Source organism: Ctenocephalides felis, unplaced genomic scaffold (genome assembly GCF_003426905.1).
Source record: "Ctenocephalides felis isolate EL2017-DRISC unplaced genomic scaffold, ASM342690v1 CF-g0.4_SCAFFOLD_01886, whole genome shotgun sequence".
Lineage (NCBI taxonomy): Eukaryota > Metazoa > Arthropoda > Insecta > Siphonaptera > Pulicidae > Ctenocephalides > Ctenocephalides felis.
The window spans coordinates 108,174,095-108,198,070 of record NW_020538040.1 but is presented as its reverse complement, the minus strand read 5'-3'; the positions used below and the strand labels follow the sequence as shown (position 1 = coordinate 108,198,070).

The window sequence follows — 23,976 nt, the reverse complement described above, 5'->3', positions numbered from 1 at the left end:
TTTTGTTTATGTATGTTTTCAAAGTTTTTTGCCAATATTTCCGCTTTGTCTGCTGGTGTCGTTGCGTAATTGTTGTCAGTTAATTTGAGTGGAGGTATGGATGCTGGTTTCCGCGTCAGTCTTTTTGCTGTCTGCCAAATTTTGTGTGGGTCAGTATTTATGTTCTCGAGTCTTTTGATCCAAGTGTTATTTCGGTGGTCACGTATATCATTGGAAATAATTTTTGTCAGTCTGTTAACATGTTCCTTGAGTAGTCTGTCACCGGTACGTTGCCACAGTGTTCATTAGACATATGCACATCAAATTATCAGATATTTTATAGAGATATTAATAATTAGTTAAAAGAATTAATTTTTCAATGCGTACACATTTTGTGTCAATTTTTTTGGGTTCCGTGCCAAGATTTTTAATTTTAAAGCTCTTTTATATGGTTCAAACAAATGTCGTCGACGCGTGTAACTCAGACACCAATCCATATGACCCTGAAGCAAAACACAAACAAAAGGCTGCTACCTTCACTTAGCCCCGCCTCTGACGCGGAAACACATCCGCCCAAAAAATCGGCTGTAGAAAATAACTGGACGGAAGTGGTACGATAAAGTTCGAAGAAGAAAGGGGCGGGATCCGAAAGTAACCTTGAAAGAAACCGAAAAAATCGAAACAAATGATAGTGCTAAGCACAGAAACAGGACAACTCGGAGAAAACATAGAACCAATGCTGACATTCTTAAGGAGATCAAGGAAAGAGACAGGAAAAGACAGAGATTGATGTCCATCAAACAGATAAGATATGAAGGTATATTACTGGAAAAGCGTCCCAAGTCCAAATATAGTGTAGCCTTTGCAGCCGCGATAAGGGCAGCAACTGAAAACATAGGAACAGTGAAAACACTGACGCCGCTGACTACTGAAAACGACGTTCACAAAGCACTCAATCAAGACTTTACGACAAAACTGGAAATTCGACGAGTGAACTTGACCAAAGTCACATCAAGAGGACAACGAGCGGCCTTTTGTGATATAGATGAGGCCAATGCAATCAAAGCCCTAAATAGGGCCCGCATAAGAATTGGGTGGGTTAACTGTAACGAAAAAGCCAAAATGCTTCCTATGTACAGTAGACAGAGAAGACCGGAACAGCGAGAGCCATGTTGCTGGATACGGAACCTGTAAGGCATTCCGTGTAGCACTTGCCAAAGCCACGAGAGAGCAGAAATGACGCGATTTTTATACGGTAATCTGAATAGGCGCAGAATCTACTGTGCCAACGTATCTTTGAAGATAAGATCGATATCTGCCTTCTCTGTGAACAATATATGAATATTCAGGATTAATCATGGTTTGCCGATGAATCTGGCACGGCAGCAATATGGATCATAAACTCGAAGGAGATCACCGTCAATGACAACTGAAGCGGAGAGGGTTTTGTTTGGATCAGGACAACGACCTACTGTGTGAGCGTCTACCTTTCACCAAAGAAGGGATTAGCATATTTTGCCAGAAAATGACAAGCATAGAAGACACTTTCGGCAAGTTCGACAGAGAAGTCATTGTAGCTGGAGATTTCAACGCGAAATCGGCTGAATGGGCGCCGAATACTCGGATACCAGAGAAAATGACGTGACAGACTTTGCTGCAAGATTGCACCTTAATTTGCTAAATACTGGGAGTATTACAACTTTCAGAAAACCAGGATATCAGGAATGTGTCCTCGACATTACGTTGGTCACTCCAAGGACAGCAAACATGATTGGAGACTGGACTGTATCTGAAGAGTACAGTCGCAGTGATCATCGACATGTGATATTTAGTATTGGATCTGGTCCGACTCGATGAAGCAACTTTTACAAATGAAGGTGGAATGCCAAGAAGCTTGACCCTGAAGCGTTGCGAGCAGCCCTTGAGCAAAACACATCTACTACTCTTCAAGTTGATCCAAAATTAAGTACAGGCAGAGAGACGAAAGAAACGGTCATTAAAACTATGAACGCTATTATCATCTCATGTAGCGCCTCTATGCCACGACCAAAAAATCAGGGTGTACACAGTCCAGCATATTGGTGGTCGTCACAGATAGCAGAACTACGAAAAAGATGCCACGCACTACGTCGCAGCGCCACAAGAGCTGCAAAACGTTTTTCCTACCAAGATATGTAAGCAAATGAGTACAACCAGGCAAAAAAGACCCTGAATGAAGCCATAAAATCAGCTAAAGCCGGATTGTGGAAGGAGATTTGCAATGATCTTGACAAAGATCTCTAGGACAAAGCCTATCAAATTGTTACAAAATGATTTGGTAGAGCTTTACCAGAAGCACCGAAAAACATATTCCTTAAACACCCAACACGAAAAATGAGACAATACGTAAAAAACAGTGAAACTACACCCTTCACTGTCAAGGAACTGCAAGATGCGGCAAAAAACATAAAGACAGGAAAAGCACCAGGCCCTGATGGCATCCTAGCCTCAATGATCAAGACTGTAGCCCTGGAATTTCCAGATAATTTTCTGAACGCCTAAAATGCCTGTCTGGCAACCGGCACCTTACCTATGGTCTGGAAGCGGCAAAAATTGGTCCTATTAGACAAAGGTAAGAAAACCCCTGTAACACCATCATCGTTTAGACTACTTTGCATGTTAGACATTGCCGGAAATTTGTTTGAGAAACTCATTCAATGCAGACTGCACAACGACATTGAATGCGCTGGAGGTTTTGCCAACAACCAACACGGATTTCAAAAAGGACTATCGACAATCGGCGCGATTTGGAAGGTAACGGAAACAGCAAGAGAAGCATGGCGTGGTAGTCTTAAAGCTAGCTCATAAAGTGTGTCTCCTCCTTACATTCGACGTTGAAAACGCTTCTAACAGTGCGAATTGAGAAACTCATTCAATGCAGACTGCACAACGACATTGAATGCGCTGGAGGTTTTGCCAACAACCAACACGGATTTCAAAAAGGACTATCGACAATCGGCGCGATTTGGAAGGTAACGGAAACAGCAAGAGAAGCATGGCGTGGTAGTCTTAAAGCTAGCTCATAAAGTGTGTCTCCTCCTTACATTCGACGTTGAAAACGCTTCTAACAGTGCGAATTGAGAGCATATTTTAAACGCCCTAGAGCCTAGAGCATAATCCAGAGAATCTAGGACTAATAGATTACTACCTCGATGAGAGAAAGTTGATGGTGGAAACGACGGAAGGTCATCAAGAACACATGTTACAGCTGGTGTACCTCAAGGCTCAATCTTAGGAGCCGATCTGTGGAACGCTGTCTCCTGGAGATCCCTTTGCTGAAGCAGCTGGAACTCACGGGTTTGCGGCGATGTCGCAGCTATAATCATAGTGGACAGTACTGAGGAGGCTGAACTACTCGTTCGAGAGATCGTCGGTACCATTGAGACTTGGCTTGAGAAACACCACCTAAAACTCGCCAAACAGGAAATGGAGATGGTTGTCTTGACCTGACAAAAATGGTTTCCAAAACCATTCACTGTAGACATAGGAGAGACAACTTTGACGTCAACAAGGGACTTGCGTTGCCTGGGAGTAATGATAGATGAGAAGCTATCCTTCCGTGAACACCTCGATGATGCATGCATAACGGTCTCAGAAGCAGCTGTATTTGTATTAGCAGGAGCCACACCGATTAACTTGCTAGCATTTGAGAGAGCAAAACTCCACGACGCTAAAATAAGTGGCGATAGCTCCAAAGAAACAATTCGAGAATAAAAAAGAAAACGTTACATGAGTGGTAAAATCGGTGGACGTCAGGGGAGACGGGCAGATGGACGGCGCGCCTGATTCCGGACATTAGCGTCTGGCTTTCTCGACAATACGGGCACACAGATTTCTTTCTGACCCAGCTACAGACAGGACATGGACAGTTTAATGCCTATCTTTTTAAAATGGGCTTGCATAGCACGCCAATGTGCAAATATTGTCCAGATAAAATCGACGACACTGAGCACACGTTCTTTGAATATGCTCGGTGGAAGGACTATCGTAACAACGCCGAAGACATTATAGATACCAGGCTCACCCCCTCAAGTCTTGTGACCTACATGATGAAACAAGAAGAAAACTCGTCAGCTGTAGCAGCTTATGCACAGCACCTTTTGAAGGATAAAACCGGAGAAAGGGACCAGTAGTAGAAAGCAGGCGTCGCAAGGCGCAGCACGGACTGGATTGATGTAATGCTAACGCGGTTTCAATCCAGTCCTCTCCGTACCATCTGCGGGGTGAGGGGAGAGGAGTGTTTTTTTAGTGAGTGAAAATTTTCACACACCGTCCGTCGTTTTCTGTTGTACGATGGACCGCAGAGTATCTACGATGGCGGTGTCTTATGAAGATTTTTTTCGCACCTCTATAAAAAAAACACACACATACGCCTTACGCCATACACATACGCTCTACGAGAAGTTAAAAACTGCCAATTGGCGGCCAAAAACATTTATTGGACATATGTACATCAAATTATCAGATATTTTATAGAGATTTTAATATTGTGTATACATTTTATGTAATTTTTTTGGGTTTTGTGCCAAGATTTTTAATTCTGAAGTTTATTTATATGGTTCAAACAAATGTTCTCAACATTTTCGACAATATGGAATAACCGATTTGCATGATTAAAAAATCATTCGGTTCGTACACGATCGCGAGGCGTTTTTGCAAAAGGCAATTTTGCCGGTATGGAGCGCAAAGTGTGTAAAAACTGAGAGAGAGAGAACGGATCATTCGTTTAGATTAATTCAAAAAATATTTTGTTTGAGTAGACGGTGTGCAAAAATGCATTTACAGAAAATTTAATAATTTTGAAAATTTTCAAAAAAAAATCAAAATTTTCAAAAAAAATCAAAGTTTCAAAGATTTCAAATTTTCGAAATTTTTCAACATTTTCAAAAAAAAAACTAAATTTTGAAAAATTAAAAAAAAAATGATTTCATATAAAAATTTGAGAATATTTCGATAATTTCAAAAAAATCGAATATATTCAAAAATTTCCAAATTCTAAAAATATTTAGAAAAAACGTTTTTTTTAAATTCCAAAAATTTCAAACTTCTAAAAAAGTTTCAAAATTTTGAAAAAATTTCTAAAATATCAAAAAATTTCTAAATTATCAAAAAAAATCAAATTAAAAAAAAGACTCTTGTAAACGTACAAATAAGTTGTTCATAAAATACACTCGAAGCACAATTTAAAAAGCACTTATAAGTTAACAGTATGTAATAAATAATCTATTTGAACATATTCCAAACAATTATTGATTATTTTCGTTCCTCGAATGTTTAATTACGGTACGGAAAGTTCTAGAAATTTGCCTTAAAGCTTGATGCCATTCACAGATTTGGTGTTTAAAGTTTCAAGATAGTTTAGAATTGTAAATTATGTGTAACTTTCGATTAGTAATATGCAAAATTTTGCTCTTGCAAGTTTCACCACACTATTGTTTGTTTTAACTCTCACAGCATGCACAATGCCGTCTTTCCCTAGATGCGTAGCTAAAACGCGTCCCAAACGCCAGTTTAGCGGTTGCAAGTTTTTCTCTCGCATTAGAACCATGTCCTCGATTTTGGCTATTCTTGTAGATTGCGTATGCCACTTTGATCTACTTTGTAATTTCGATAGATAATCCTTATGCCACCGCTTCCCAAAGTGTTGCGATGGTTACTAGTGTCGTTGATACCGCGATAATCTATTCTTAGTTATCTCGAACAATAGTGGGTCAAGAAGTGAGGTTAGAGATTGTCTATTTAGGAAGTGACAGTGTGTTACGGGATTATGATCAAATTTGAAACTTAAAAAAGTATTAAGTCTAAAATTAAAATGATTTTAATCTGTGTTAAAACAGTACAAAAGTTTTCAAATGTAAAATAGGCTTTCAAATGCAGGGACTTTGTTATGATAAAATCAAATAAAAGTTTAATTGTCAAATTATTTGGCGTTCTTGTATTAATTGATTTATTCTGTAATATTATTTAAATTTATTTTAGGTTTGATGATATTTGTCATTATAGAAAAAGCGAAAATAATTTTGCAAAAAAATACAATAAAGATTATTAATTTTAACTATAAATTGTGCATAAATTATTTCATAAGTGAGTGGATATTTATCGAATGTTTCCCCATGGGAAAAATAATACCATGGGCCATCAAACTAATCAAACGTCAATAATGGACTGGGAAAAAATGGATTCAGAAACTCCATTAAGTCAAGGAAGGTAACTAAAAATAAGAGACCAATTGCCGAATCACTTTCATAAGCTTCTTCCGAACTTGTAAACAACTTAAAAAATCAATCTGATTTGAATAAAAACACCAGTAAGGGTTCAGACTGGATTGAAATAAAAAATAAAAAACTTAAATGCAACCAAAATGATGAACCACAACCAATAAAAACGATAACCTTAGACTATCGGCTAAACCCAACACCAACAAAGAACTTTTTTGAAGTTTTAGCCAACCCCGATACTGAAGAAGTGGTCTAAACAATTAAAGCTATGCACAATAGACCGCCGCCTACATTTATACATGATTTACGAGACATAAAACCATTAAAAGTACTAATAGAAAGTGAAGCAAAATATTTGCATAAATTGATAGTTATGATACAAAAGTGAGAATAAATCTTGACAATCTCCAACTATATAATAAAATTATAAAATTATTGAAAGAAAGAGACACACAAATGCATTTTTTTTTTCAAGATAAATAAATCGCACTTTTAAAGTTATCGTAGAAAATTTGCATCACACCACCGATATTAATATTCTGCAAGAGGAAATCAGGCGCTAGGCCACAAGAAAGTTAGCATCGCAAACTTCAAGAGCAGGTTTACGAAATATCCACTGAATATGTTCGTTATCGAGCTGAAACAACAACCAATTAAGGAAGATTTTTAAAAATCGAATTTTTATACAAAACCAAAGTAACGATCGAGGCTAAGCGATATACTAAAGAAATCGTCCAGGGCACCCGCTGTTAAAGGCACGGCCATACGCGGAACTATTGTCACAAGACCCCGAGATGTGTGAAGTGCACCCAAAATCACCTGACAGAGAAGTGTTCATGGGGAGACAAGATCAATGACCAAGTAAAGTGTGTTCTATGTGGTCTCAAAAATCTATATAAGGAATATATAAGGAAGGGAAGAGGTGATTAGTTTTTGGTAAAGCCCAGTCATTTCAAAGATACAGAGCTAAAAATGACAGTGCAAAAAATTGCAGTTTTTGAGAGAACTAAGTGTCCGATTTGAATGAATCAAAAAACTTTTTGCTTGTTTCAACAAAATAATTGCTTTTGGAAAAAAAATTTGTTTGAATTTTTTTTTTCTTTTAAAAAAATTGTTTTTTCTTTATTGAAAAGAATTCAGATTTTAATTTTAATTCTGACTAAAGTTCTAATACTTTAAACAAATAATTTCAGTTCATTCAGCTTATATAATTTTTATAAATATTAGACAATGTTACAATACAATATTTAACTTCCAATAAGGCAAGTTATATTAACCGCAAAAAAATCGAAAATAAAATTTTTTATATATCTTTAGGATTTAAAGGTTTCTGAACATTTTGGCATACCTTAGAAAAAAATGGATGTATGTGTGAGTGAGTGCGTGCGGATACAAACTGCTTACATTTTTGGAAAAGCAGGCTTAGCGGTTATGGACTCTTAATTTGTGTAAACTTTTTTGGGTTCTGTACCAAGATTTTTAATTTTAAAATTCACGTATATGGTTCGAACAAATGTCCTCGACATTTTCGACAGTCTGGAATAATCGATTTGAATAATTTAGAAAACATTCGATTCGTATTGATAAGGAGACGTGCTGATTAGATTTTGGCGAAGGCAGGTCTAGCCGTTCCGAAGATATGGGGCAAAACGTGACAAAAACGGTGACTTAGTTTTTAAGAGAACGGAGCGTTCGATTTTAATAATTCAAAAAGCATTTTACTTGTATTGACAAGATAAAGAAACTGATTAAATTTTTGGGAAGGCAGGTCTAGCGGTTATAGACTTTCAATAAAAATAAGTTAAAAAATGCCTCTTGGCGGTCAAAAAAGATCATTAGACATATGCACATCAAATTATTAGATATTATATAGATACTTTTATAATGTATATACATTTTCTGTAATTTTTTTTGGATTCCGTACTAAAATTTTTAATTACTATACGGTAAGTTCCAGCAATTTGCCTTAAGGCACGATGCCGTTATTTATTTATTATTAGTTTTTTTTTTTAATACGCTGGGCAGTTCATTTATAGCGGGAAGAGACTATAATGCAAAGCACACATTTTGGGTCGACAACTTTACAAATCTATTGAAACAAACATCTTTAAGCCAATATCAACCGGCGAGCGTACTTATTGGCCAACAGATCTAAAAAAAATCCTGATCTAATAGATTTTTTCATAACTAAAAGCGTTAACGATAAGTGTGTAGATATCAAATCAAATTTAGATTTAAATTCCGATCATTCGCCAATTATTCTGCAATATTCTACAGTAATATATCAAAACCAGTGGCGTACCTAGAACTTTTGCCGCCCGGGGCGGTCTCCAGATTGCCGCCCTTTCAATTATAAGTCAGTCAAATAGTAGTTTTCATAAATTAATACAAATAAACTAGTGGTGCATGGCATCGTGCCTTAAGGCAAATTGCTGGCACTTCTCGTACCGAAACATAAAATTTTTAAAAAAGATTAAAAAAGATTGAAAATTTTTTGAAATCTGGAAAAAATATATTTTTGAGAATTTCGAAAATTTTGAAAAAAATGGCTTTTTTTGAATTTTTTTTTATATTTTTAAATTTATTGAAAATTTGTAACTTTTTTTCAAATAAATCGCGCTGCGCAGCTGTTTTGGAGACGAAATATCGAAGCGAAACGGCTAGACATTGATACGGAACCCATAGAAATGTAAATTAAATTTGTTCTTATTATTAAAATCTCTAGAAAATATCAGATAATTTGACGTGGATATATCTAATGATCATTTTGGACCGCCAAATATGTCATTTTTTTACTTTTTCTTATTGATTCTCCGTAATCGCTAGACCTCTAGACCTGTCATCCCAAAAACAGTTCTTTGTTTAGTCAATACAAATAAAATGTTTTTTGAATTACTTAAAACGGACGCTTCGCTCTCTCAAGAACTAAATTACAATTTTTGGCTTTTTTGCCCCGTATCTTTGGAACGGCTGGACCCGTTTTGCCAAAAACTAATTAGCACGTTTTATCAGTACGAATCGAATGTTTTGTTCAAATAGGTTGATGCGTGTTTCTACAATCATCGACAAAAGTTTGTATCTAAACACACACACACACATCCATTTTTTCTAAAATATGCCAAAATTCAGTAACCTCTGAAACGTAAAGTTATATAAAAATTTTCACTTTCGACATTTTTGCGATTACTATATATAACTTACCCTACGGAAGTTAAAAAATTATTAAGTTTTAATCAATATTAATTAATACACAGAGTAATTTTTTTCAGACATATTTATATGCACTCGTCAACATATTTATATAATGCTCTAAGGCTTTGCACCTTCCGCCAGACCTGATTTTCAAAAAAAAAATTGACGATTTAAAAAAATATTGATAAATCACTTCAAAGTAATCATTTAAACTTTTCAAAAGAAATGACATTTATAAGCTGATATAAACAAATAAGAAAAATCGCAGAACAAAATCGTAAAGATGCTTATACGAATTCAACGAATTTTAATGAATACAATAAAATAAAATTATTAACCTGTTCTTAAATTAGAATTCAAAATTTACACAAATATACATTTGTATACACCGAGGAATAAAATTCTAAATCATATGGTTAATCATAATTTATATAAATCAAATATTGACAATAATAAAAATCATAATGATCATTTATAATTCAAGAAAGAAAACTAGTTGGTACTGGTATTTTGCCTTGAGGCAAGTTACATGAACTTCCCGAAATGTGTAAATAACCGACTTAATCAATAAAAAATAAATTAATTTATGAGTGATTAAAAGTATTCCGAGTGGATTTATTACACATCATTGCAAACGAACGAACAAACAAGTTAAGTCAGAGTATTTTCTAAAAGCAAATTTTCAAAAATCAATCATTTTAATTAATCAATAATTATAATTGAACTAGTTTCCGTAGGACTTTAATGGTTTAATATGTTCAAAACCAAGTATTATACACTATCTTTATATCAACTAAATCATCTAATTTTATTTTTAACAAACGTCAAAAAAACATTTTCTCTAACTTTGATAATTTTTTAAAATTAAACTACTTGTCGTAAGGCCGTAATAATTCAGTAAGTTCTATAAGGCAATGATATACATCGCCAAAGAAAGTTTCATAAAAATCGGCTTAAATTTTTTTTCAACAGTTAATTACAAGAAACCGGCTAGGTAGATTTTCACCTAAAACTGATCAGTATCAATCCCAACTAATATCTTTCAAACAGTTTTTAATTTTTTAAAATCGGTTCGGTAGTATGAGCTTAAATGTGGACGAAAGGTTTAACACTTCTTTCCAAATTACAAAGAAACGGCTCGGACGATCGTCGCACAAAACTGAGAAACGATATGCTTTATCGAGATACATCGAATGGTTTTTAAATTTCTGAAACCGGTTCAGGCGTTTTTGAGAAAACGTCGATCAAAGGTCTAATTTTGACAAATGCCAAAAAGACGATACTAATTTTTGCAAACTTTGACGAATTTTTAAAGCTAAACCAGTTGTCGTAGGACCGTAATATTTTAGTATGATCTAGAAGACTATGGTATCTACTGTCAAAAAAATAATCATAGAAATCGTCGATTTTTTTTTTTTAAACTTTATTAAGAAAACGGCCCGGCCGATCTCTACCAAAAACTAATCAGCACGATTCCCAACTAATATCTTTCGAACGGTTTTTGAATTTTCAAAATCAATTCAGAATTGCAGGCTAAAACGTAGACGAAAATTTTTTCACTTTTCTGCGATTTATAAAGAAACAGCATGGCCGATCGTTGCACAAAACTGACAAATAATAGTCCTCATCGAGATACATCGAGTGGCTTTTAAATTTTTGAAATCGGTCTAGCCGTTTTTGAAAAAACGACGATTTACGACAAAAAATCTGTTCACATACACACACATACTTTTTCCAAATTTGGGCTCATTCGATTCAGAATGGCTTGAAACGTCGAGAAAACATAAAATTAGCGATTCGGATTTTTTTATGAAAACATAAACTTCTCCTTGGGGAAGTTAACTAGTGGTGTATGGAATTGTAAGTTAAGGCAAATTCGAGGAAAATTAAATGTTTTCAAATATATAATTATAAATACTGTAACTTATATATGTTTATAGAAAAGTAAATAAACAAAACTCAATCAAATTTGAAATAAAGGGCATTGTCTATTAGACAATGTCTAATATTTATAAGAAATATATAAACTGAATTACAAAGTTAAAATTATTTATTTCAAGTATATAAGTGAGCATTTGAACTTTAGGTAGAATTCAAAATAAAATCCACGTAGAAAGTTTTTTGAATCATTCAAATCGGATGCTTAGTTCTCTCAAAAACAGATATTTTTTGCACATTTTGCTTGGTATCTCTGCCTTTGCCAAAAACTAATCACCACTTCTCTTCATCATTACAAATTGAAGTTTTTTGCATCAATCAAATCGAATGTTTCATTCTCTCAAAAACTCGATTTCTATTTTCTGTACCATCAAATCGGTTGATCGGGGCGCCCGAAAACGTGAACGAAAAAATGCGGACACACAAAACACACACACATTCATTTTTTCTGAGGTATGCCAAAATGTTCAGAAACCTTCAAAACGTGAAGAAATGTAAAAAATTTCATTTTTGATTGTCGGTCCATTACTATAACTTACCCTACGGAAGTTAATAAATATAAAATGAATAAGTTGCTTTTTACAACTATGTATAAATAAACGAAAAAATGCCGCCCCAAAATAAGTGCCGCCCGGGGCGGACCGCCCGCACCGCCCCCCCCCCCCCCCTAGGTACGCCACTGATCAAAACACATATTTTCTCACAAACAAATTAACTAATTGGCCATTATACCAAGAGATGATGAAATTTCTTGCAACATACCACTTAAAAATGAACAGGATTTAAACTTGACGATTTTTAATTTCACAATGCTACTATCATCAGCAGTTCAAAAATCTACTATATTTTCAAATGCAAGTTGAAAACCTAATTATACTATTAACAATAAAAAATGTATAGCTCAAAAACGTAAATTACAAAAAAAATGGCAAACCACAAGATCACCTACTGATAAAAACAAACTTAACTGTGCCCGCAGGAATCTTAAGACTCTATTATATGAATATAAGAACGAATGTCGAAAAAATTATTCAACTAATCTTTCATCTAGTAAAGACACAAATTATTCTCTTTGGAAGGTAACGAAAAGATTAAAAAGGCCGATAGTACATATATCCAGTGCGTAAACTTGATAGTTTTTGGGCAAGAAGTTCAGAAGAAAAATCGGAAGAATTTTCAGAACATCTGAAAAATACATTCCAGCCTCATTCCCGCATTTGCAATGTGAACGATGAAGATTTTATCCACAATTGTTTACAAAATGAATCTATACCAGGCCAAATTGTAAAACGCACATCGGTGACCGAATTAAAAAATTATGTCAAGGATGCAAATTCTAATAAATCTCCTGGGCCAGATAAAATTTCGATAAAATTGATAAAAGAATTACCAGAAAAAGGATTTAGATTGTTAACATATTAAATATTGGATATTAGATTAATCAAACGATATCGTAAAGATAAGTAATTAAAAGGCATCTAGACATTGCTACAAAATGGCTTTCTTTATGGAGATTTATGACAAATGGTGCAAAATCTACGCATATCACTTTCACACTGCGTACTGGTATATGCCCCACAATTAAGTTGAAAGGACAGGAAATCCCAGTAAAAGATAGCGTAAAATATCTCGGAATACATCTAGACTCCAAATTGAACTGGAGGGTTCACATTAACAAAAAAAAAAAAAAAAACAGCAGATTGAAGAACTATTTAAAAAACATTACTTGTTGCTGAATAAACGATCCGAACTGTCGACAAACAACAAACTAATGATTCACAAATGTATTTTCAAACCAGTGTGGTCCTAGGGGATTCAATTATGGAGCACCGCCAAAAAAAAACAATATGCAGTTCATTCAGCGAATGCAAAACAAGATCATGGGCACTGAGCGCACCCAGGTGCGTTCCCAACTGATTGATTCATCAGGACAGCAACATGATGACAGTAAATCAAGAAATTCAACAAAGTTCAGAAAAGTATAAAAAAAGAATTGACGAACACCCAAATTACTTGGCACAGAAAGTATTTTCAGAAGCGCGGCCAACCAGACTAAAACGAAAAATACCCAATGATCTCATAAATAGCCATTTGTAAACGCTAACATTATTATTATTATTATTATTATTATTATTATTATTATTATTATTATTATTATTATTATTATTATTATTATTATTATTATTATTATTATTATTATTATTATTATTATTATTATTATTATTATTATTATTCTTATTATTATTATTATTATTATTATTATTATTATTATTATTATTATTATTATTATTATTATTATTATTATTATTATTATTGTTATATTATTATCTTATTATTTCTAATATTGTTATTTTGTTATATTTATTATTATCTGTCACTTATTGTTTTTATTCCACTTTATTGTTTTTCTTGTATTATTTTATTATTCAGAAATTGTATTTATTTTATTTATTAATTTTATTATTATTAACTTCCCGAAGGAGAAGTTTATGTTTTCATAAAAAAATCCGAATTGCTAATTTTATGTTTTCTCGACATTTCAAGCCATTCTGAATCGAATGAGATCAAATTTGGAAAAAGTATGTGTGTGTGTGTGTGTGAACAGATTTTTTGCCGTAAATCGACGTTTTCTCTAAAACGGCTGGACCGATTTCAAAAATTTAATAGCCATTCGATGTATCTCGATGAGGAGTGTTTCTCAGTTTTGTGCAGCGATCGGCCAAGCCATTTCTTTGTAATTTGAAAAAAAGTGTTAAACTGTTTGTCCACATTTTAGCTCATACTACCGAATCGATTTGCAAAAATGAAAAGTTGTTCGAAAGATATCATTGGGGAATGATACTGATTAGTTTTAGTTGAAAATCTATCGAGCTGATTTCTTGTAATTAACTGTTAAAAAAAAAAATTAAGCCGATTTTTATAGATTTTTTTTTGCGATATATATCCTGGTCTTATAGAACTTACTGAAATATTACAGCTTTACGACAAGTAGTTTAAGTTTTAAAAATCATCAAAATTTGAGAAATTGAGTAGTTTTTTTGGCGTTGTTCAAAATAAAATTAGACGATTTTCTTGGTATAACGATAGAGTGTTTATTCGTTTTCAATTATGTGTAATGATTTCACTCGGAATACTGTTAATCACTCATAAATTAATTTATTTTTCATTGATTAAGTCGATTATTTACACATATCGGGAAGTTCATGTAACTTGCCTCAAGGCAAAATACCAATACCAAATAGTTATTATTTGCTTTCATTTTATATTAAATCATCATACTACGGATATCATTTCAATGTAAATACTATCCTTTGTACTCTTTTTTATTTAAATTTATGTTATTGTTCATAATTATTACTAGATGTTAAATTATTTAACAGTTGTAATAAATATTGTAATTAAAAAAAAGGTTCGATGATGTGTCAACTAAATTTGAACTGCTTTCTGAATATATCTCACAGATATTGCAACTTTGCACAATGAACCAATTTTCTGTAGCCATGAAGTATTTCGCAGTGAAATGAAATGTTCGTTGAATATGAAGAGCTTTAGCGATTCAACAATTTAGCAAGCTTTTTTTTTTTTTTTTTTTTTTTTTTTTTTTTTTTTATATTTCTTTATTTACAGCAATCAGAATACAAGGTATCCTATAAGCTATTGTGATAAATTTAACAAATACACACACATGCATACGTACATGCACACAAACATACTCACACGCACGTTAACAAAAAAAGAAATTATATAATAGTAACCACTTCAGCAAGTGGTATACTAGTTGGCTCAGGTCCTTCGGCCGTTTACTGGGAAAACTACGTATTTTAAGATCTAATGTTATGAAATTATTATATACACTAACATACGTACATACATACGCACAGACATTCACACACACACTCTCTCAATAAAAGATTTATAAATATTTAATAGAGGTCACTTCATCAAGTAATGTTCTGCTTAAATCAAATCACTCGGCCATTTCTTCTTTAATCTCCTGATGTTTGGAGTTGCTAACAGTGGCGCCATTAGTGTGTTTGGATGGTTTTCGAGCTTCCGGTGATGTTTTTCACTGATTGATTTAATGACATCATTAACGAACTGTATATTTAGATCGTTATGGATCATTTGATTAGTTACGTACCAGGGTGCTCCTGTGATCAAACGAGTAATTTTTGATTGCATCCGTTGTATAAGAGCAATATTTGATTTGCTTGAGCAGCCCCAGATCTGAAGACCATAAGTCCACAACGGTTTAATTATCATATTATAAATAAGGACCTTGTTTTCAAGAGATAATTTGGATCTATGTCCAATGAGCCAGCCGAGTTCTTTAACTCGCGTTTTCATTTGCTTAACTTTAGTGCAAATGTGATGTCGCCAGGTGAGTTTTTCGTCAAAGTGAATTCCAAGATATTTGATGGTGCTGACTGTTGGAATTTGATTGCCATTTAAGAACACTGCAGGACACGATTGTTTGTTAAGAGTGAAAGTAATGTGGCTAGACTTAGACTCATTGATGCCTATGTTCCACAGTTTGGTCCAATCTTCAATCAAATTAAGATGATACTGCAGTTTTAAACAAGCAGTACTAGGGTTGTCATCAGTGGATAAGATTGATATGTCGTCTGCAAATGTGGCGATTGTGGTAATAGATGTTGTAGGAATATCGCGCGTAAACAGGGTGTATAAGAACGGACCCAACACACTTCCCTGCGGTACCCCTGACTTGATAGGAAATACGTCAGACGACGAGGAATTAACCTTGATTATAAACTTTCTGTTGACAATATATGATGTTAAGATATTATGATACTTTACTGGTAAGTAGAGTCTAATTTTTGTGACGAGTCTGTCGTGGCACACTTTGTCGAATGCTTGTTTGACGTCCAAAAAGACGGCGGTGCAATATTGTTTGGATTCGAATGAGTTATAAATATGACTGGCAATCCTGTGACACTGCTGTATGGTTGAGTGCTCTTTACGAAATCCAAACTGGTGATCAGGGAAGATATTGGATTCCTTCAGAATATCTTGTAGTAACAGTTTTTCTAAAATTTTTGACAATATAGGAAGAAGGCTGATTGGCCTATAAGATGTGACTAAGTGTTGATCCTTGCCAGTTTTTGGAATCATCTTTATTAAAGAGGTCTTGAATTGATTTGGCCAGTAGTCAAGTCTCACAATAGCGTTGAAGATATAGGTGATTATAATGAATCCTTTTACAGGCAATTCTTTGAGCATTCTGGGAGATATTTGGTCTATTCCAGGCGATTTTTTTGCTTTAACTTTCTTTATTTCACTAACTACTAATTTGAGAGACAAGAAACGTTTCTCGCTTTCGTGACTGCTATTATGGTCTAAAGCAGGACTAATGTTGACATTATAATTTGATAAGTTGTTAGGCCGAAAAACTGTAGCTAAGTATTCCGCAAATATATCTGCTTTGTCTTTGTCACTTCTTGCCCATGCAGAGGTCTGGGTATCCATACGAACTGGAGAATTTTGAAAGTTAGGTTTAAGTTTATTTTTGACGGGTTTCCAGATAGAATTGTCAAAACGATTCAAACTTGATACATAGTTATTAAATCTCACTTGATTGAGTTCCTTTAACCTTGCTTTCAACTTGTTGTTCAGATTATTGAAAATGTTTTTGTCTGTGGGCAAATGACTATGTTGCCACCTACGCCTAGCTTTTCTTTTTTCTGCTATGAGCCTTTTTATTTCATATGTTGTTGTCTGGCAGGAGTTTTCTGTCGTAACAGGAGTAGGAGTAGCAAACTTTGCAGCATCGTATAGAGGAGTATTAAAGGAATCGATGGTGTTTTCGATATCAGCGGAATTTTTAAGTTTAACTTTGAGGTTAACTTTGTCTTCTACGAACTTCCGGTAGATGTCCCAGTTTGTTTTATGATTGCAGATCCTAGAGGAGGGTTTAAAAATACTTGCCGAAGTGCTTATGCTGGCTATTACTGGACTATGGTCAGATGATAAGTCGTAGCTTGCTCGTACTTCCTTGTGAATTGAGCTTATACCCGATGATACAAAAAAGTCCAATAGATCTGGTTTTTTGGCAGGATCGCTCGGCCAGTAGGTGGGGGAACCTGAAGAAAGAACACTATAATTGAGTTTATGTATTGTATCATATAGCTGTTTTCCTTTGGGATTATTTAATCTTGAGCCCCAATTGACGTGTTTGCTGTTGTAGTCTCCGCCGGCGATGAAATGACTACCTAGTGTAGAGAAAAAATCTTGAAATTGTAAACTGGTTATATTGTGCCTCGGCGGACAATAGACTGCAGAAACACATAAGTTGAATGAATTCATTTTTAATGAAATTGATGTGGCTTGCAAAATTTCAGATTCGTATTTATCCAGTTCGTAATGAAGAAGATTAGATTTTACAATAATGGCAGTCCCACCATGTGCGGTGCCATCGGGATGGTTAGTGAAGTATGTCTTGTAATTTGGTATATAAAAGTTTGAATACTTGGTGAAGTGTGTTTCACTAATTAAAAAGATGTCGATATTGTTGTGTCTCAAAAATAATTCTACTTCGGCTTTGTGTTGATACAAGCCGTTAGCATTCCATAATCCTAAGTTTAAAATATTAGCCATTATTTAGCTTTATTAATGTTGATTAATGTTGATAACATTTTGACAATCATGGTGTTTTGTTCCATTATCTGGCTAAACATATTTCTAAATTCAGTCAGGAAATCAGACATCGATGGAGAATTACTGTTGTTAATGTGATTTTGATTGTTGTTAAATAGGTTTGATTGCGATTTTATTACCTGAGCATAAGACATATGCTGAGGATTTGCGTACTGAGAAATTCTATTGTTGTGAAGGTTGGATTTGTACCGGTTTGCATTTGTGTGTAAATAAGTCCCGTTACTTCTGCCTATTGTTGCTTGATCGTTATCTGCACCGACAAGGTGAAGGTAGTAAGAACACCCTTTGTAGTTTGCGGTATGATTATCGCCGCAATGATAACAAAGGGGCGGGGCTTCAGCTGCTTTTGTACACTTTTTAGACTCATGATCAGAGCCGCATTTTACACATATAAATCTGCGGTTGCAATAACGCTGGGTATGGCCGTACATTTGGCACCTTACACACTGCGGAATATTAGATGATCTTATTGGGGGCTCAAAATGAATTATTTGGTTTAACATTTTATTCATTTTAAAAATTGACGAATTGTTTTCTTTGGGTTCTAAGTCTATGTAAAACATGTTCAGCAATTGTTTAGTTTTCGGATGTATGATATTAGTAATATTTCTGACAGGATGACCTTCTTTTTCAATTGCGGCTTTGATATCATTTTTATCTGTGGCGTAGTGCAGATATTTGAGTACAACCCTGTATGAGCGTTCCGCTTTTATCTGGTAGGTATGAAAAACGACGTCTCTTTCACGCAGAAATTTAACAAAATTGCGGTAGTCTTCTATTTCAAAAATGTTGAATTTAATAGTTTTATTGGGTAGGTATTTAGTGATGTATTTGTTTTTATTAATAATTGAATTAATATCCGCTATCATAAGATTGTAATCTCGAACCCCGTAGACAAATAAAGGCGGAGGAGTAGATTTTTTATTATCTGTTGCCTCGTCTGATGGTTTAGAAACTTTGTTTTCTAGAGCGCTGAATTTGTTGGCTAATTTTATGGGAACGCTTTCATTACTTACTGCGTTGTTCGGGCGACGTCTTTTAGCGGAAGTTACCTCTTGCCATGGGTTTTTATTCGTGTAATCAATCACATCGCGTGCAGTGGACTCTGGATCCATTGTTGCTATTGAAGACAAATTACTTGTTGATGGAATGGGAGTTGGATCCGACAATGTTGATCTGTTTACTGCATCATCGTTATTTCTTTTTGTAGTCATCTGGTTCAGAACTAGTTGAGTAGAATTATTTTGGTCTTCGTGAATGATGTTAAATGATTCCACAATTGGTATTGTGGAGTGATAATTTATAGTACTCCCTGACGGGAGCACTATATTTAATTAAAAAGCACTGAATTCACAAGTAAAGTCACTTACTAGATCAAACACTACACTAAACTGTGACTAAATAAATGCTGTTTATTATGCTTGTTGATTGTACTCAGGTATTGTATAATCGATGTGTTCGCTTCGAGCGCTGAATTAATTTAGCAAGCTAATAAAAGTATTGTTAACATCAGTTTAGTTAATAAGTTTAATAGTTTTATCTTCTATTTTTGTTATTGAAATTTTAGGATTTGACAATTCTCTTGTATGGACAGATTATTGTTATCAAAATGAAAAATTTTAATTGAATTTTATTATCATTATACCTGATACTGAAATATTGGATGAGCTAGAAGCTCATATTATCTTAACTAAATAATTGTTGTTTTGTTCATGGCGATGCAAGTAAAAACTTACTGCAATAATTATATTCACTATAGAGTAAAGCCTTAAGATCTTGCTTGGGCGTCATGCGTTCCACGCGTGGCAGGTTGAAGCAAACATGTATCCTCTACATCTAACGGGAAATCAAATTAACATCAAATTTTATCATAGATAGATTAAAATACGAGCGTGGGTTAAAAAGATCTCAACAAGATAATGACGCCACTCGTCAATAAAAGCTGGTAAATGTAGTTGCGCATCTTTTAAAAGTAACTCACCAAAATTTTGTTCATTTTGGGCATTTGCTAGAAAAAGAAATCCTGTTCCACCAAGACAAAGCACCGCTGTCTTGGCGCCGCCTTACTCACTAGATCTGAACCCAAGCAACATCTTTTTAATTCTTTATCTAAAAACTAAAATTTATATTTGAAGTATGAAACTTTGTATATGTTTATAAATTTTGAAAAAAAACTGAAAACTTTGAAATATGTTCGAACTGTATAAGTGAACTTTAAAAATTAAAAATATTGGTACTGAACCCTTAGTGCTCATTTTTAAAACCTGTATAAAATATCTGATAATTTGATATGCATATGTCAAATGATCATTTTTAACGAGGGGCGTCATTACCTCAAAAAACTGAATTACCATTCTTTATGTCGCATTTTCTAAACGGCTGGATTTGCTTTCGCCAAAAACTAATCAGCACCCTTTTCCATCAATAAGAATCAAATGTTTTTTTAACCCTCCGTCGGTCGGCGTGGTCCGGACAGACTTTTTTCGACTTCAATTAAAAAAAAAAAAAAACTTCTAGTAATCCTATCGACTTGAAATTTCTTGACTTTTCCTAAAATTTTATTAGCTGTCGATCAATGAAAACATCAGGACGAAAAAATGTACAGAAGGATAATTATAAGGATATTAACTTCTTTATACTTCGAACGGTCGGAAAGGTCTGTCTAGACCACCCATACATTTTGTATGAAATATACGCTTTTTGATATATTAAACGAGTATACAAACTGCGTTGTATATATTCTTTGCTATGTGTTGTAACATGAATGTTAGTATTTACATGACGAGAGTTCCTTGAAAAACCTACCAAACTTATTGGTAATCGCAAACATGAAAATCGGTTGAGTAATGCACACATTATCAACAATATTTCTACCCGTACTGCGTTTGAAATTTTTTTTGGCAATCCTGTAGTGAAATTATATTTTCACTTTGAGTTTTACAGCTCATTTCAAAGGCGACGCACCTCATTTCGTTTTCATCTGAATTTCACATTCATTTCAAAGACGCCGAAAAAGAATAAATATTGTTTTTCATTGATATGAAACAGAAAAATTAACAAAAAAAAGCAATGATTTTTTTTATACTTCTTGATTTTTTCTATATAATATAATATATAATATTTTTATTATAAGCAAGCTCAACACATGCAAAAGACGGTAAGAAAAAGAAAAAATCAAAACTATAAATATTTACTACTAATAATCGTTAATATATAGGACACCAAAAACTCATTTATCTCATATAAATGCATGTAAAATGAATGGTGGTCCAGCCAGACCTTTCCGGCCGTTCGAAGGTGAAAAAATAAAAATTATAATATAAAATATATAAATTATATAAAAAAATCAAAGAATATGAAAAAATCGTTGCTTTTTTATTTTTTTTATTATTTTTATTTTTCATTGATTTTTTTTTTAGTTTTATATCATTTATTTATATCAATGAAAAACTCCTTCGAAATGAATGTGAAATTCAAATGAAAACGAAATGAGGTACGTCGCCTTTGAAATGAGCTGTAAAATTCAAGTTGAAAATATAATTTTACTACAAGTTTGCCAAAAAATTTTTGAACGCAGTACGGGTAGAAAAATTATTGATAATGTACGCATTACACATCCGATTTTCAATGTTTGCGATGACTAATAAGTTGGGTAGGTTTTCAAGGCACTCTCGTCGTGAAAAGACTAACATTCATGTTACAACACATAGCAAAGAATATATAAAACGCAGTTTGAATAGAAAATACCAGAAAAAAGACAAAATACTGGTTCACATATATCAAAAAGCGTATATTTCATTCAAAATGTATGGGTGGTCTAGGCAGACCACTCCGACCGTTCGAAGTATAAAAAAGTTAATATTCTTATAATTATCCTTCTGTACATTTTTTCGTCCTTATTTTTTCATTGAACGATAGTTAATGAAGTTTTAGGAAAAGTGAAGAAATTTCAAGTCGATAGGATTACTAGAAGTATTTTTTTTTAATTGAAGTCGAGAAAAACGTATAGATTCAGGCTATGGGTTTGCGTCCAAATATTATATTACTTAGTCCCAGATGGTGCACTGAAAAACTAACCTTATCAACTTCAAAGCGAAGCATGAGCAAGAAACACAAGAAAAATAATTTAGAACTGCATAGGAATCTCATAAAGAAGTATAGATACTTCTTATACACTTGTATAAACACTTGTAAGTTGAAGATTACAGGTTTTTATGGATTTTGTTAAAAGGTTTAACTCAAACTGGACTTCTAAAAAATTAGTGAAATCAACTAAAACGAATTCAATGGAATTCTTATTTATTATGTATCGTTTCATCTCATAGATATTTGTAGAATAAAGCATTCATAAAAATGTTGAGTTTTTGATTACCTCGGATTTCCCATTTCCATCCATGCTTTGAGAACACTGTCGTTGAATCCGTTGAGTTGGCCAGCGCTGAGGAAACGCAGCGATGGTATTCGAACCAGCAGATCAATGAGACATTCAGTCGACAAATCTGTGGCTGTTACGTCTAACTCCTGCAGGGCACATTTGTCCCATTCCACCTGCATCACGTATTCACTCATCAGATCTGAAAATGATGAAATTAAATAATTGAAGCAAATTACTATTTTATAAACATATATTAGATTTTTTTGTTTTTGAGAACTTCTGAAAATTATTGAAAAATGTGCGGCAAGTTTAGCCGAATAGCTACATGCTCGACTCGATCTAAGATATGCTCGGATAGAATCCCGGTACTGTGTACAAAAATTTTAGTAATTATTCTGTCTAAACTGAGCCCAACGAACTGCATCGCCACACATAACACATCAAACAAACAATTTTTGAATTATGTATCTTCTGTAAAATTTCCATTTAATTTCTAGTTATAAATATATGTTTTTTACTATCATTCTAAAATTTGTTATCTGACCCTTTTCATAGGCGGAGTAAGACTGCCAACATTTTTCACCGTCAAAAAGAGTTATCATTTATACCTTTTGTTGGGCACCGACATCTTTATATATATATTTCTAACCTTTTTTCGTTATATATTTAAATATTATTCAAAATACACTTCTAAATAATTCTCATTATAATTACAAATAATTATAATATATAATATTCTAAGCAAATTCGCTATTAACTAATTAAAACACCATCTATATTACATTCAACATACATATATTTCATGAACACAATTATGCAAACATACAAATAACTGCATAATACTAACCTAAAATTAAATATCACAATATATAAAAAATATATACAATATAAATAATTTATTACATTACATACATTATTCTAATTTTACACCTTTCAACATCTAACATTCCATTCCATATAGCTGTATCACTGTTCAATTATTATTACTCTATAATGAATGCTTTTGTAAATCTAGCTTAAAACCAATTGATGCACGATATTTTTGATCAAATCCTCTTTGGTCAACATATAATTAATTAACTGTGCAAAAAACATTGATTTTCTAATTCAAGTCCAGAAACGGACATTGTTTGTCCCTGAGCTTTGGTGATAGTCATCGCAAATGCCAAATGTATCAGAAATTGTAACCTCTTAAATGGTATCGTGCTATCTGATGGTATCGAAGAAAACCATTGTAGAAAAATTACTTCTCATTTAAAACTTTTTTGCAGCACATGGCTTCTGTTTTATTTCTTAAATTCATTGCCTGAAAATATTGGAGCATGTTTGATGCCTTCGTCAATCTTGGGCTGTGATATTAACACAATCTGTTGCAGGCTGTAATATTAGCACATTTTATTCATTGCAGTTTTCTGCTTAATGAATTTACTATAAAACACTTCTATGATTTAATACTTACATGGTTATTTTTCAATAGACTCAATAGTGCACCATCAATATAATTAACTTAATTAATAATAGTCCCAACCAACTGAACGTTAATCATCCATAGTAGTTATT

At 33.5% G+C, this 23,976-nt stretch overlaps 1 protein-coding gene across 2 annotated transcripts in view; it reads right to left on the bottom strand.

Moving 5' to 3' along the window:
* Window positions 1-23,976, bottom strand: part of LOC113376836 (F-box/LRR-repeat protein 2) — a 549,588-nt gene that overhangs the window by 19,401 nt on the left and 506,211 nt on the right. For both annotated transcript variants that reach the window (XM_026616906.1, XM_026616905.1), the window contains exon 6: window positions 22,414-22,615. In XM_026616906.1, the coding sequence (XP_026472691.1) occupies window positions 22,414-22,615 (202 nt within the window). The remainder of the gene's footprint in view (window positions 1-22,413; window positions 22,616-23,976) is intronic.